This window comes from Capricornis sumatraensis, chromosome 6 (assembly GCF_032405125.1).
Source record: "Capricornis sumatraensis isolate serow.1 chromosome 6, serow.2, whole genome shotgun sequence".
NCBI lineage: Eukaryota > Metazoa > Chordata > Mammalia > Artiodactyla > Bovidae > Capricornis > Capricornis sumatraensis.
Window position 1 is genome coordinate 37,183,575 of NC_091074.1, and position 17,043 is coordinate 37,200,617.

General features: G+C 38.3%; 1 protein-coding gene across 7 annotated transcripts in view; it reads right to left on the reverse strand.

Annotated features, from left to right (window-relative positions):
- SNAPC3 (small nuclear RNA activating complex polypeptide 3) overlaps positions 1-17,043 on the reverse strand; it is a 39,940-nt gene that overhangs the window by 4,191 nt on the left and 18,706 nt on the right. For 3 of the 7 annotated variants that reach the window (XR_011145012.1, XM_068974198.1, XM_068974203.1), the window contains exons 4-7: positions 14,876-14,980; positions 11,485-11,634; positions 1,983-2,065; positions 245-409 (exon numbers count right to left, since the gene is read on the reverse strand). Coding sequence is in view for 6 of the 7 variants with exons in the window: in XM_068974198.1 (XP_068830299.1) it covers positions 245-409; positions 1,983-2,065; positions 11,485-11,634; positions 14,876-14,980 (503 nt within the window). In the remaining variant the exon portion in view is untranslated. Of the gene's footprint in view, positions 1-244; positions 410-1,982; positions 2,066-11,479; positions 11,635-14,875; positions 14,981-17,043 lie in introns of all 7 variants that reach the window. The other 4 variants (XM_068974199.1, XM_068974201.1, XM_068974202.1 and 1 more) reach the window with 4 other exon arrangements.

Genomic DNA, 17,043 nt, shown 5'->3' on the forward strand with positions numbered 1-17,043 from the left:
GCATTAGAAAGAGTTGGACCATTTCAAATGGCTCACACTGGTTAAATAGTATTTTATTACAGATATTTCTAAGAGACAAGATGCAGATGCAGAGTTGGTCATTGTAGAAAAAGCAAACTTTTTTGCTGCTCCTGAGTCAAGCTGCAGTGATCATTTCTTTCATTCCTCTTATTTCAAACAAATCTACCCATGGTTTTCTACTATGAAATAAAACAGGACAAATGTTCTGAGTGCTACCACTTACCTTATATCAGTAATGACAACAACGTGTTCACAGTCTCCCTGGTGGCAGTATAAGTAAGGAAAACCCACTTTAATATACAAGTCATTGAAGGTGAAGTCTTCCATCTTAGCAGTCTGAAACTTTCCATAGCCTCTATCATGTGACTCTGACCACTCAATGATGGTTCTGAGGAAGAAAAAGGCAAGGATGTATCACTGCTCCGAACAGTTTGCAACGACAGTATTTCACAAAAGCGCTCACCCAATTAATTGGACAATTACCATCTTGAGGCGAAAATCAAGAGTGGTTGATACATGTTGCCAAGTAGGAAGGAACTCTGAATTTTTCTGTATCCATGAGAGCAGCAGTTCACAAAGTAAGGTCCTGAAACCCCCAGAGAGGTTGATGTGGTCAAAAATATCTTTGCAGTAATCCTAAAGTGTTATTTGCCCTTTCAACTGTTTTTCTCTCATAAATAACCAGTTTTCAGGAGGCCAAATGATATGTAATCACTTAAGATTGAATGGAAAGTGTATAACATCACTCTTCTGTTTGGAAAAGGTTTTTTTTTTTTTCCATAAAAATGTAATTAATGGTAACTGTAACTGGACTATTTAATGATGATGACTTTTTTTGAAGTTCTTGCTGCACTGGGTCTTCAATGCTACCCAGGCTTTCTCTGGTTGGAGAGAGAAGGGGCTACTCTCTAGTAGGGTGTGGGCTTCTCATTTTGGTGGCTTCTCATGTTGCAGAGCATGGGTTCTAGGGCACGTGGGCTCAGCAGTTGCAGCATTTGGACTCCAGAGCGCAGGGTCACTAGCTGTGGCACATGGGCTTAGTTGCCCTGTTGCATGTGGGATCTTCCCAGACCAGGGATTGAACTGGTGTTCCCTGCATTGCAAGGCAGATTCTTAACCACTGGAACACCAGGGAAGCCCAGATTATTTAAATTAGTTAATACTTTAAAATATTTCTTAGTTTTGACTTCTAGTATGGTGAATATTTACAGCTATAACCCACATAAAAGCTCTTTGGAGTCAATTATTTACAGTATGAAGGAGTGTGGAGACCAAGTTTGAGAACTGCTACATTAGAATATAGATACAAGTGGTTATAATGAAAGAGAATGAAAGAGTTTATATAAACACTCAGAAAAACTATACATATATACATACTCTAGTTGTCAGGACATCAGTAATAAAAGTATGGTAATACTTTTATGTAGATAGCATGATGTCAGACAGATTTTTCATGTTATATACATAAACAACTTATATATATCCAGTCACCTAGGAAAAAGAGTATACAACTGACAAGTCAAAAAAAAAGTGAATTTACTACCACCTAAATATGAAGAACAGATTAATAAAGTGTTGAAGTAGAATTTACTTTTTTTTCCAGATGTTATCTATAAGACTCAACACGATAAACTATAATTTCTGAAACAGTAGATAATTTTTTTTAAAAAAAGGTTTAGATAGCTGGCAAAGATCTTGAAATAATATATGTCTTCGGTAAAAAAAATTTTTTTACAGTGCTAAAAATTCGATTAACTTACTATAACCTAGGCCAACTGGATGAAATAACTTTGAAAATATTTTAAAAATTTGAGAGAGACTTTTTAGTCTGAAAACTAGTAAAACAATCTAACAAAATGATTCCTTGGCAAAGATCCTTAACACATCAATAATAGGACTTGTGGAGATAACCCTATTTTGATGAGAAATAGCAAAGACTTTGAGATTTTTGCAAACTATACCTGCTCAAATCTCTGCACTCAGGGTATCTTTTATCATTATAAAATGTTCCTTCAAAATAAAAGAAGGCTGATTTGTATAGGTCCTAAAAGAAAACAGATAGTATTGAGAAAAAATTCAGTATTAACCATCATAAAATTGCTCTAAGTATTAATTCCAAATTTGTATGTCATAAAATCACACTAGTACGTTTTACAGTAATTTCATGCACTTTCACAGAATATGCTCAGCTCATTAATATTTAACAGAAACCTGCTATGTGATAAGGTATTATCTTGGTCACCAGGGATAGACACAGATACAATCCTTGCTACTATTTTCAGTTCTTTCCTACTGCTGTTTTAATCTCTAGGTTTGATTTAAATTTGTACGTTGTCCTGAGATTCATGAAAGGAACCCAATTAAAAATGTGTCAATATTATTTTATGATATCCATACACAGCAGTGACAATTATTTTAGATACCAGAACTGAAAACTAAACAAAAGTCACCTCGCTGATGTCTCCCCAGTGATAATGACAATGGTCATGGAATTATGTTATCCTTTTTTGTATTTTTAAATAACTTGTAGGCAAGCAGAATGTGAATATCTATTCTTTCTGAAGCAACCTTGCCCAAAGTACCATAGAACCCTCAGGTTTCAACTTTCACACTACCACCCTTTGTATCGGGGCAGTGGTCTCAATTGTGACCGTCTAACAGAATCACAAAAATATCAAAGACCAAGTCTCACCTCAGATCCATTCAGTGAAAATTTCTGAGGATTTGGCTCAGGCACTAGTATTTTCCCAACCCCCTCAGGAGAGTCAGATGTGCAGGCAACTCTGGGAATCACTGTTAGGCTTGTCCTTCACCATTTGCATGGAATTACATGCCTGGGTGAGAGTCAGAAGAGGGTCTTTCCCCCTAACCTACACTTACTGCTCAGACCTCAGTTTCCTCACCTGTACAATGAGAATATCTGTCATGCACGCTATCTTATAGGACTGTGTTGAGAATCAAAAGCAGTTTAGGAACTTTATACAAGTTATGTAAGCTTCAGGCATTGAACGATATTACGCTAAGATGGCCTAATTTCTCTCCTACTTCGTTGAGGATTTGATTTTTCTCTCGTTTTTCTTCAGTCCCCTATTTACAGCTCACCTGGCACTGGTGTCAGATACCCTTCTAAGACTGGCTGCACTGTTTCTTCTCAGACTGTTCAATCTCCTGACTTTCCGTTTCCTCATGTAAAATCTGAGTAAAGCCAACACCTTCTTCCCATGTGCTTGCAGAGATAAAAGGATATAATATAATGCCATGCCTGCCTACTATAACACAAAATCCACCACTTACCATACTTCTAAACCCTCAAAGAGGTAAGTAAGCTACGATCCAAAATAAAAATTCTGAAAGAATCACTACTGCCTTATTTCGGAAACAAAATTTAGTATACATAACATATAGAACTTCACATTAAGTGATTCAGGCAACTTAAAACCTTTGGTCTAATTATTAATTAGAAAAGGAAGTCTAAAAGAACAAAAATCTTTTCCTTACATTATTACATAAATGGATAGGTGGGAGTAATCTCAATAACAGTTAACTTTCATTTCTAATGGTAACCAGAGATCCTAACTAGTTTCCCTATTTTGTCAGCTAGTTTAAGCCAAACAAGTTCCAAGGGAGAGAAATTACCAACTGATATGGAAAAATTAGTGCCAAGAAGTCACTTTCACTATTAAATCTAAGGTAACCTAAAGATCTATCAAAGTAACTATGGATAACCAGTATGATCATTTAACAAAGTCATTATTTATATGCCATTTTAGGTATCAATAGTCATTTATTCTCTTGCTGACATTCAAGTCTGGAACATCAGAACCTCAAGAACATTCCTAAGATCTGCTAGGAGGAAAATGGTAATGGGTGAAAGGAATGTCAGATAAGCTTGGGTAGGAAGGGTTTTACAACTTAAATTTATGTTACCATTCTTCCTATACCAAGGCTTTACTTATAATAAAGAACAATAATATATGCATAAAGTATTGTTAAAAGTATTGTCTCAAAGTATCCTCTTTGTTGTTGTCTAGTCACTAAGTTATATCTGACTCTTTGCAACCCCACAGACTGTAGCCCACCAGGTGCCTCTCTCCATGGGATTTCCCAGGCAAGAATACTGGAGTGGGTTGCCATTTCCTCCAGTGGCTCTCCCTGACCAGGTTTTCGATTGGGTCATTAATTTTTCTGGATTAAGCTGCAGGAGCTGCTTTATGTTTTTGAGACTAATTCTTTGTCAGCTGCTTTATTTGCTATTATTTTTTCCCATTCTGAAGGCTGTCTTTCCACCTTGCTTAAAGTTTCCTTCGTTGTGCAAAAGCTTTTAACTTTAATTAGGTCCCATTTGTTTATTTTTGCTTTTATTTCCATTAATCTGAGAGGTGGGTCATAGAGGATCCTGCTGTGATTTATGGCAGAGAGTGTTTTGCCTATGTTTTCCTCTAGGAGTTTTATAGTTTCTGGTCTTACATTTAGATCTTTAATCCATTTTGAGTTTATTTTTGTGTATGGTGTAGAAAGTGTTCTAGTTTCATTCTTTTCCAAGTGGTTGACCAGTTTTCCCAGCACCACTTGTTAAAGAGATTGTCTTTTCTCCATTGTATATTCTTGCCTCCTTTGTCAAAGATAAGGTGTCCAGAGGTGTGTGAATTTATATCTGTGCTTTCTATTTTGTTCCATTGATCTATATTTCTGTCTTTGTGCCAGTACCATACTGTCTTGATGACTGTGGCTTTGTATTAGAGACTGAAGTCAGGCAGGTTGATTCCTCCAGTTCCATTCTTCTTTCTCAAGATTGCTTTGGCTATTCGAGGTTTTTTGTATTTCCATACAAATTGTGAAATTATTTGTTCTAGTTCTGTGGAAAATACCGTTGGTAGCTTGATAGGGATTACATTGAATCTATAGATTGCTTTGGGTAGTACACTCATTTTTACTATATTAATTCTTCCGATCCATGAGCATGGTATATTTCTCTATCTATCTGTGTCATCTTTGATTTCTTTCATCACTGTTTTATAGTTTTATATATATGTGTGTATATATATATATATTGGTCTTTTGTTTCTTTAGGTAGACTTATTCCTAAGTATTTTATTCTTTTCATTGCAATGGTGAATGGAATTGTTTCCTTAATTTCTCTATTTTCTCATTATTAGTGTATACGAGTGCAAGGGATTTCTGTGTGTTGACTTTATATCCTGCAACTTTACTATATTCATTTTTTTAAATTTTTAAATTTTTATTTTTAATTTTTTTTTTTTTACTATATTCATTGATTAGCTCTAGTAATTTTCTGGTGGAGTCTTTAGGGTTTTCTATGTAGAGGATCATGTCATCTGCAAACAGTGAGAGTTTTACTTCTTCTTTTCCATCTGTATTCCTTTTATTTCTTTTTCTTTGATTGCTGTGGCTAAAACTTCCAAAACTATGTTGAATAGTAGTGGTGAGAGTGGGCACCCTTGTCTTGTTCCTGATTTTAGGGGAAATGCTTTCAATTTTTCACAATTGAGGATGTTTGCTGTGGGTTTATCATATATGGCTTTTATTATGTTGAAGTATGTTCCTTCTATGACTGCTTTCTGGAGGGTTTTTATCATAAATGGATGTTGAATTTTGTCAAAGGCTTTCTCTGCATCTATTGAGATAATCATATGGTTTTTATCTTTCAATTTGTTAATATGGTGTATCACACTGATTGATTTGTGGATATTAAAGAATCCTTGCATCCCTGGGATAAAGCCCACTTGGTCATGATATATGATCCTTTTAATATGTTGTTGGATTCTGTTTGCTAGAATTTTGTTAAGGATTTTTGTGTCTATGTTCCTCAGTGATACTGGCCTGTAGTTTTCTTTTTTTGTGGCATCTTTGTCTGGTTTTGGTATTAGGGTAATGGTGGCCTCATAGAATGAGTTTGGAAGTTTACCTTCCTCTGCAATTTTCTGGAAGAGTTTGAGTAGGATAGGTGTTAGCTCTTCTCTACATTTTTGGTAGAATTCAGCTGTGAAGCTCTCTGGTCCTGGGCTTTTGTTTGCTGGAAGATTTCTGATGACAGTTTTTATTTCTGTGCTTGTGATGAGTCTGTTAAGATTTTCTATTTCTTCTTGGTCAGTTTTGGAAAGTTATACTTTTCTAAGAATTTGTCCGTTTCTTCCAAGTTGTCCATTTTATTGGCATATAGTTGCTGATAGTAGTCTCTTATGATCCTTTGTATTTCTGTGTTGTCTGTTGTGATTTCTCCATTTTCATTTCTAATTTTATTGATTTGATTTTTCTCCCTTTGTTTCTTCATGAGTGTGGCGAATGGTTTATCTATTTTATTTATATTCTCAAAGAACCAGCTTTTAGCTTTGTTGATTTTTTGCTATGGTCTCTTTTGTTTCTTTTGCATTTCTGCCCCAATTTTTATGATTTCTTTCCTTCGAACCCTGAGGTTCTTCATTTCTTCCTTTTCTAGTCGCTTTGGGTATACATATATTTTACAAATTACTTCATTCCTGAAGTACTAGAGTCTAAAACAAACGTTAGCGAAACACATTACATTTTAGACATGGCTTTTAAAAAAGATTTAAATACCCTGGTCCAGTTTTCCTAGTCCTCTCACACATCAAATTGCTCAAGGAAAGTATTTTATTTAAGTCCTGCTTATTGACTGGAATAAAGATTCTTATTTTCTCAGCTACGAGACCTGCAAGTAAATAATTTATTCCATGATTAGCAGTAGAATACATGCCAAACATCTCCCTGTTAAAAAAAAATCATTATAACGTAAGGACTTTTTTCAGTTTGTTAGGTGTGACAATGGCATGGGGTAAACAGATGAAATAATTCTGGCAAAATGCTGAGAACTGTTGAAGGTGGGTAATGAGTACATAAGGGCTCATTATACTATTCTCTCTTTTTTTTTTTAACTTTTTATTTTATATGAGAGTATAGCCAATTAACAATATTGTGAGTTTCAGGTGAACAGCGAATGGACTCGGCCATACATATATGCCTGTCTTTTTTGTGTGTGTATTTAGAATTTTCCAAGGGAAAACTTTACAATAAAAAAATCATAAAATACAAATGTTAATCGATGAAATAAAAATTTTTCCACAGATCAAACAACTATTAGCATCAGGAAAATTTCACTTAATTATATGAGTTCACCTTTCTAAAAGCATAGTTGGAGAAGAAGGAGACAAATGAAACAGGTCCCTGAACAGGCAAAGATTCCACAAAGTGCATGTACTAGAATCTTGCCCTTAACCAGCACAGCTCAAGTTTTCATGCAGTGCTTGTTCACCAAATAAACAAAAGGATAGGGGAAAGATGTCTAAAGCCAGGCATGGTGCCAACATGGCAAAGAACAAACATGGCGCTTTGAAGGCAAGTTGACAATGGTCTGAATCTAGCCTCTACCACTCCTTACCCAACAGGGTTAACTTAGGACAATATTCTGACCACCTTTTTCCTACCTGAAACTATCAACTAGTATATTATACAGCTGGCACATGATAAGTGCTAAATGATAAGAGGATATTATTTTAATACATGGAAGAGGGAGAAACAATGTAAAAGTAGATGTGTAAATAGTTTAAAATAGGACTATGGGTCATTTAGTTCCCTGGTTAGAAAGCTGCTGAAGGCACGAGTGCTGATGTGCAAACACAATAAGCTAAACAAGTCTGGTTGAAAACACTCTCCAGGGTTCCTGGAGCTAAGACTGATTCCCAGATCTGACTCACTGCTTCGAGCAGTTATCACATGGATGAAATAAGGAGGGTGAATTCATATTTTTCTTATTAAACTGATTTATAAACTTATAGCTATACCTTGTTTTTTTTTTTCTCATAGTGTAGAGAAACTGCATAAGATTGCTTCTCCTTGAAAAGAAACGGTAAACCTTCTTCTATTTCCTAGTGTGCATACAAACTTGAGATTCCACTTGTTTCTCTTTAGTGTTTACCTTCAAAAGCACCAAGCTGACAAACCTGAAGAACCCCAGTATCTTATAACCATTTTCAGTGTAACTCAGAAAGTAAGCTGCTCTCCAGGCCAGTCACCAAAAAGATTGGAACACAGCCAGTCTTGTGGGGCAGACAAACGTATCAAATAGTATTGCATATTATTACAAAGCGTCAGAATCGATACGTGAAACATGCCAGAGTGGCAAACAGAGGACCTTCAAGAAGAATCTCATAAGTGAGAGCAAGGGTTTCCCACCCATGTTCAAACACTCTGAGTGTGGTATGGTATGCTTGAGGAAGATAAAGTCACTGTGGCTGAAGCCTAAGGTGTAAAAGGAGGGGGCTGAATAGTATAGAAAGTTAACTTGAGAAACATCTTCACAAAAGGCCTTACTTGTTAGCCTAAGGAGCCTAGACAACAGACAGTGGAGAACCACTGAGATGTTTGGATTGGAGAATCACAGGATCAATTTTTTAAACATTTTATTCTCTTAGAGCGGTTTTAGGTTTACAATAAAATAGGAAGGTAGAGGTTTCCCATGTAGCCCTTGCCCCCACACACATGCATGGCCTGCCTGCATTATCAACACCGCTCACCAGAATGGTACATTTGTTACCAAGGATAAACCTACACACCAACACATCACAATCACCCAGTGTCCAGAGAGTTCCCTCTTGGTGTTTGATTTGTTTTTAAAAGACATCTTAAGTGGCATGGATAGGATATAGAGTAATGAGTTCAAGACTAAATGTTGAGCTTGAGGTATTCTGGTTTGTTTATTTATTCAACAAGGACTTGACCACTTCCTCTGTGCCACACATCATGACAGAAATACACCTCTGTATTCCTAATTTCTAAATTCCTCTCTATTCCTAAAACAAAGACCCTACCCTCGTGGTTCAAGAGAAGACAGACAAACATATAACTCAACATTAGGTAGTGTTATTAGCAAGTCTGGGGAAGAGAGGGAAAGATCTCTTTGTCAAGGCAACATCAGAAACATGAAGAAATGAGGGAGTGAGCCATCTGAATACCCAGGTCAATAACAATACCTAAGGTGAGGAAACGAGAGAAACAAAGGCTCTGAGCAGGACCCTGCTTAGCATATATGAGAAAGAGCAAGAATGGCTCGTGGTGTGAAGGCAACAACTGACAAAGAGGGTGTTAGGATATAAAGTCCAGAGGCAGCCAGAACCACAGAAAGGACTTTGTATTTTATTTTAGATATAAGAGGAAGCCTCTATAGACTTTTGCGTTGAAAAGCAACAGGGTCTGCCTGATACTTTAGAGTATCATCCTGGCTTGGTGTAAAGGATAAACAAGTGTGAAAGGGAGCAGCGGGAATGGTCACTAGGCTACTCCACAGTTCAAGCAAGAGATGATGGTGGTTTTTCAGTCTGCTGCCTGTGAAGCAGATACACGGGCAGATAATAAACAACTTGAAAGCAGAGCCAAAGTACTTGCTGACGCCTTCCATGTGGGATGAAAAGGAGGCAAAGATGATTCCAAGGTTGTTGGGTCAAGTAACCAGGTGTAGAATGAGCATATTTACTGAGATGGAAACACGGGAAGGTACAGATTTGAGGAGAGAACTAGAGTCTGTTTCTGGACATACTAGGTTTAAAGTGGCTATTAGACGTTCAGTAATGGTCAAGGAGGCAACTGGAAAAAATAAATCTGGAGTTTGGAGATACTGAGATTGGAAATAACAAATCCGGACTAGGAATCTGGACAAGTTCACCTTGATTCAAAGGGCTTAGTAACATTCACCAGTTAGGAGGATCAGAAGCATCCAGCAGAGGAGTAAAAAAGTCAGACGGGAAGAAAATGAGGCGGGTGTAATGTCTTAAAAGCCAAGTTAAGACAGTGGTTCAAGGAAGAAGGAATATTTACTTGTGTCATGTGCTGATGAGAGATCAAGTAAGATGAGAAATGAATCTGTGGCAACAACAATGAAGTGATTTTGGTGGAGTGGTGATGAACAAGAGTGCGTGTAGGACAAAGGGGAGAGAAAAAGAGAAACAGTGAGCTGAGGCACTATTATTAATTCATAATTCCTGAGTCAGTTTAATGAGAAGAAAATAGAAAAATGAGATGGTAGCCAGAGGAAGATACATGGTAAGAGAAGGTCTGTTAGGATAGGAGATAGTACAGTCTATTTGCGTACTGATGGGACAGGCAACAGAAGGAAAAAGCTGATGATGCAGAGGAAAAAGGGGATAGTACAAGAACAAAGTCCTTGGTTATACAGTGGGGTTGGAATCTAGCAGACACCTAGGCTGGCTTTGATAGCAGCAGTTTTAATCCGTCCAGTGTAACAGGTGGGAAGGAGAATGCACAGGCAGATGGGTAAATGTAGGAGAGAGATGACAGAAAATTCTCTTCTGATAACTTATTTTCTCAGTGAAATAAACAGCAGCTGAAGGGGAGTGATGAGGAAAAGATGTTGGCAGTTTCAGAAGGAACAAAACAGCTACCTTGAAAAATGGAAGGGTGTATCAAGTATAGAGAGGTGGTAAAAATGCCACGCAGCACTGAGGCTAAGTGAGAATGTCCAGTAGACACTTAAAAAGAATGAGTTTGGAAACCAAGAGAGAAAGAGATTCATAAAGACTGGAGTATACTTAAAACCATGAAAATTAAAACTGGGGGCAAAGCCCAGGAGATGAGTTTAGAATAAGAATTAAGATGAGACCTAAGTTATAACGGCATTTATGTGGCTGATGATAAAGGAATGAGCCAAAGAGAGATTCTGATGGTTCACGTCCAAACTCTATTGGACATACTAATTGTTCCAAACAGCTTTTTAGTGACCTACAGGAGATGCTATCCCCCTTAAATATGCCAGTAAATCTGAGGTCCTCTGCCAGAGTTGTACCAGCTAATAGAATTGGGTCAAGCTTGCTCTGTGATGAAATTCAGAAGGATCCAGGCCCTACTACATTACTGAGTAAGCAATCCCTTCTGAAAACTGTGGGTGGCCCGTCTGCGTTTCTGTCCTGTTTCAGTGAGTATGTCCTTTTGAGAGCAGCACCCTGGGAAGTACCAGCAAGGCCCAATGTCACAGGGTATGCCCCTGTTTGCTTCTGTCCGTGGGTTGAAAGGTTCTTCTGTGGGCAGTGATGCTCTTGGGTGGACTCCAACCCTCTGCTAGGGTCAGTTATGACAAACTCATACAGAGTTTGAAAGAAGAGACAGTGAACAGCAAATTCCAATGCTACAGTGAGGTCAAGTTGTATGCACATGGAAAAGAGACCTATTGGTTGGTACTGTGCCCTTAGAAAGAAGAGTGTACAAAGAATGGTTGAGAAATAAATGGGAGATGAAATCAAAACCAAATATAGCCTCATCTTTGAAAAGGTCTTGATAAAAAGAAGGGATAAGCTTGAGGGAATGGCACAGAAGAGAGCATTTACTGGAATGCTATGAGCCTGTAATCCTATTTCCTTAGCTTATGATTATTGTTTCCTCCTGTTCTATGATGGTTAGAAATTTTAAAAATCACCTTACTTTGCTGATGTTCTCAGGAGCCTGGTCAGGAGTGTTGCTGAATTCCCCACCAATCTGGAGGTCACTGACACAGCAAATGGAATCCCTCAGTTCCGTGAGCTTTTGACTGCCCAATACCAGCATTGTTTGGTAGGGCTTGTGTTCTTTGTGCTACGAGTCAGACAGTAAATAAATCAGTGTTCACTTAGAGACAAAGCAATTCAACTATAAATCATCTCATGACCAGATCTAAATTAAATTACTGGTTATCTTAAGTTATAACCATAATATGCTGTCCTGAGTTTTCTTAGATTCTGCATTTGTCTACTCAGCACTGATCTTTCAAAAATATTTCTTCATTTTATTTATTTATTTGGCTGTGTCGAGTCTTAGCTGCGGCATGTCAGCTCTTCACTGTGACTGACGTGGGATCATTCATTGTGACGCAAGGCTTCTCTCTAGATGTGGCATGTGGGCTAAGCAGCCCCACAGCATGTGGGATCCTAGCTACCTGACCAGGGACTGAACCCATGTCCCCTGCACTGGAAGGCAGACTCTTCACCACTGGGAAGTCCCAGCATCTATTAATTATAGGTCCAAACTAACTGTCTGTTATTTACCTCTCCCCTGTGATCCAGAGCCCATACTCTGAAACCATCTCTAGCCAATTCTTATACCAAGTCAGTATTTCTCCTCTGTCCTACGTCAAACCACAGCCAGGTACCAGACAGCTAGGACAGCCCCACAGCCCAGAGCCCACAGGAATTATTCAAGCTAGCCAGTCCCAAACTGCTTACTCCGCTCTGCCTTGCCTTTCCTGTGGAAACCGGTAATGGCTGTGGCCTGTGCTCTCCCCTTGCCTCCTGACTGATCCTGGTACTTCCCCTTTGGTGCTGCATGACGTGGCATACTCTTCGCCCCAGGAAATGCAAATAATGAAAATCTTTCAGTGACACTGGTCTCTAGTGCTGTCACTCAGTCACCCCCATAAATTAAAATCCTATGAGTACAACAGACACTTGGTGCTGCGTTGCTTACATTTGCCCAAAATTCACATGCTGGAATCCTAAGGCCCAGTGTACTGATGTTAGGAGGTGGGCCTTTGAGGGTGATGGGGTCATGAGGGTGGACCCCCTCATGAATGGGATTAGGGCCTTTATAAAAAGGATGTGACCTGGGAGAGGGTGCTCACCAGATGCTGGCACCCTGATCTTAGCCTTCCAGCCTCCAGAACTGTGGGAAACAAGTTTCTGTTGCCTATAAGCCACCCAGTTTGTGCTATTTTGTTATAGCAGCCAGAACGGACTAATACACCTGGCAATAAAACTTTTTTTAGTTTAAGTGAAAATTTATAACCAAGTTGCTACTTAAGTGACATTAATATGAAGAGTCTTAGGAATATAATTTCACTGACTTTTAAATTGTCCTGAAAGCTACCTCACTGAAATCAAGGAATCTATACACTACCCACGTTTGGTTTTATTAGTTTTGTTTCGCTTCGTTTTCTTTGATTGATAATTAAGGATCTTAATAAAACAGGGTATTAGATTGGTGCAAAAGTAATTGCAGTTTTTTACACTGTTGAAATTTGTTTGATATTGGAATATACTCTTAAATAAATGTGGTTGTTATACATCACTTTATTGCACACTTCTTTTTTTGCTAATGACTTATTACCTACTGTTTATTTTGTATTTTTTTTAGACTATGGAAATGATGTTAGACAAAAGCAAATTTGAGTGATTCTCTAATTTGAATTCAAAATGGGTTGTAAAGCAACAGAGACAACTTGAAACATCAAGAATGCATTTGGCCCAGGAACTGCTAACAAACTGACAGTACAGTGCACAACTTCAAGAAGTTTTGCAAAGGAGACGAGAACCATGAAGATGAGGAGTGTGGTGGACAGCCACTAAAGTTGACAAAAACCAGTTGAGGGTTATCATCGAAGCTGATCCTCTTACAACTACACAAGTTTCCTAAGAACTCAACGTCAACCATTCTACAGCTATTCCTCATTTGAAGCAAATTGAAAAGGTGAAAAAGTAAGTGGGTGCCTCATGGGCTGACTGAAAATCAAAAAACCCTTCTTTCTGAAGTGTTGTCCTTATTCTATACAACAACAAACCACTTCTCGATCGAATTGTGATTTGCGACAAAAAGTGGATTTTGTATGAGAACTGGCGACAACCAGCTAAGTGGCTGGACCAAGATGAAACTCCAAAGAACTTCCCAAAGCAAATGTGCACCAAAAAACCGTCACGGTCACTGGTGTCCTGCTGCTGGTCTGACCACTACAGCTGTCTGAATCCCAGTGAAACCATTTCATCAGAGAATTACTCTCAGCAAATAGATGAGATGCAACTGCAATGATGGCAGCCAGCACTGGTCAACAGAAAGGGCCCAATTTTTATGCACAACAATGCCTGAGTACACGTAGCACAACCAATGCTTCAAAAGTTGAAAGAATTGGGCCACAAGCTTTCTCTCACCTGCCATATTCACCTGACTACCAACTGACTAGCACTTCTTCAAACATCTTGACAACTTCTTAAAGGGAAAATGCTTCCACAACCAGCAGGAGGGAGAAAATGCTTTCCAAGAGTTCATCAAATCCTGATATCTGAAGCATGGATTTCTATGCTATAGGAATAAGAAAACTTATTTCTCATTGGCAAGATGTGTTGATTGTAATGTTTCCTATTTTGATTAATAAAGATATGTTTGAACCTAATTATAACAATTTAAAATTCACAGTCTGAAACCACAATTATTTTTGTACCAATTTAATAATTAGTGCTAACTATACCACAGATGATTCATAAAAGTTTATTCATAAGTGCAATTTATGTACAGTAATATTTCAATGAAATCTTATTAAAGTTTATGATACATCTATTTGGGAAATTAAGAATATATTAACTGCGATAGAACTCTTTTTACTAGAGATTCCTAAGAAATTCCTGGATACCCTTGAACTGCTAACTTTCTGCATTTTCATCTAAGAAGAGCTGTCCTTAGCTAGTTCAATAACTTCCCAAGAATTCTGAATTGGTGAAAACAAAACAAAACCCTCCTTAACCAGTTTTTCTACCAAAAAAAAACCCCTCAAGAAATAATACTATCAGAATCACTGAGGATTTACACACTTTCAGTGGCTACTAGTACAGAAATCAGATATACATTTCAACACTGTAACTGTAATCCTATTACTCAAGAGATTATATGAAAATTTTTTTTTTGAAACTTGACTTTATGATACTCCTTGTAAAACAAAGAACTCAAGAATATAGACAGAATGTCATATTAAACAGCATATGCTCGTGTTTATTTTGGTTCAAATAAGCTTTAAATAAACTCTGGTAAAAGTCACTCGTATTATCTGTAAAGTCCAAAAGGTTTTACTACTGACCTTATGAAAAATCACAGGGTAAAAGATATTTACAGATAGGATAAGCTCTCCTTCTTCAATCATGTCTGCTGAATTTTCAGGCTTTTTCCCTACAGCATGTGACTCCTAAAGAAAGAAAACAATTAAGAGACATTAAAATCAGACACTGTGACCCAGACCAGAGGCAGTGTAGAATAAGGGCTACGAGCAAAGGTTTCAATCAGCCGTGGATTTAGCTCCTAATTCTACTTCAAGAAAATTGTTTTAAAAACCTCGCTAAGCTTTAGTTTCATCATCTGTAAAAAAAGAGAAAATATTTATTTTACAGAATAGTTGCTGGGAATGTAAAATAAAGCACCTAATAAGATGCTTGGCACTAGGTGCATAGCAACTGATGATAAAATAGGAGTATCACCTAACATTGGTATAATACTGACATTTACTTTTATACAACTCCTTCCATATTATCACGGCTTCCCTTGTGGCTCAGACAATAAAGAATATGCCTGCAATGCAGGAGGGCCAGGTTCTATCCCTGGGACAGGAAGATCCCTGGAGAAGGGAATGGCAACCCACTCCAGTATTCTTGCCTAGAGAACTACATGGACAGAGGAGCCTGGCAGGCTGCAATCCATGAGGTCAGAAACAGTTGGATACAACTGAGCAATTTCACTTCCATATTATCAAGAAAGTTATTTGACAGATGAAACTCAGTTTCACCAGTTTACCCAGGGTAAATCAGACGATTAGAATGCAAATACAGATATGTTTCACTCTAAAACCCTGTTTTTACTACAGTATCACATCTTTCAGTCAGTTCAGTTCAGTCGCTCAGTCATGTCCGACTCTTTGCGACCCCACGCCAGGCCTCCCTGTCCATCACCAACTCCCAGAGTTCACTCAGACTCACGTCCATCGAGTCAGTGATGCCATCCAGCCATCTCATCCTCTGTCGTCCCCTTCTCCTCCTGCCCCCAATCCCTCCCAGCAGCAGAGTCTTTTCCAATGAGTCAACTCTTCGCATGAGGTGGCCAAAGGATTGGAGTTTCAGCTTTAGCATCATTCCTTCCAAAGAAATCCCAGGGCTGATCTCCTTCAGAATGGACTGGTTGGATCTCCTTACAGTCCAAAGGACTCTCAAGAGTCTTCTCCAATGCCACAGTTCAAAAGCATCAATTCTTCGGCACTCAGCTTTCTTCACAGTCCAACTCTCACATCCATAGATGACCACTGGAAAAACTGTAGCCTTGACTAGACGGACCTTTGTTGGCAAAGTAATGTTTCTGCTTTTTAATATACTATCTAGGTTGGTCATAACTTTTCTTTCAAGGAGTAAGCGTCTTTTAATTTCATGGCTGTAGTCACCATCTGCAGTGATTTGGGAGCTCAGAAAAATAAAGTTTCTCACTGTTTTTCACTGTTTCCCCATCTACTTGCCAGGAAGTGATGGGACCGGATGCCATGATCTTAGTTTTCTGAATGTTGAGTTTTAAGCCAATTTTCCAATCTCCTCTTTCACTTTCATTAATAGGCTCCTTAGTTCTTCTTCACTTTCTGCCATAAGGGTGGTGTCATCTGCATATCTGAGGTTATTGATATTTCTCCCGGCAATCTTGATTCCAGCTTATGTTTCTTCCAGCCTGGAATTTTGCATGATGTACTCTGCATATAAGTTAAATAAGCAGGGTGACAATATGCAGCCTTGACGTACTCCTTTTCCTATTTGGAACCAGTCTGTTGTTCCATGTCCAGTTCTAACTGTTGCTTCCTGACCTGCATACAGGTTTCTCAAGAGGCAGGTCAGGTGGTCTGGTATTCCTGTCTCTTTCAGAATTTTGCAGTTTATTGTGATCCACACAGTCAAAGGCTTTGGGAGTCAATAAAGCAGAAACAGATGTTTTTCTGGACCTCTCTTGCTTTTTTGATTATCCAGATGTTGGCAATTTGATCTCTGTTTCCTCTGCCTTTTCTAAAACCAGCTTGAACATCTGGAAGTTCACGGTTCACCTACTGCTGAAGCCTGGCTTGGAGAATTTTGAGCATTACTTTGCTAGCATGTGAGATGAGTGCCACTGTGCAGTAGTTTGAACATTCTTTGGCATTGGAATGAAAACTGACCTTTTCCAGTCCCGCGGGCACTGCGGAGTTTTCCAAATTTGCTATCACATTTAATCCATTATAACATCACA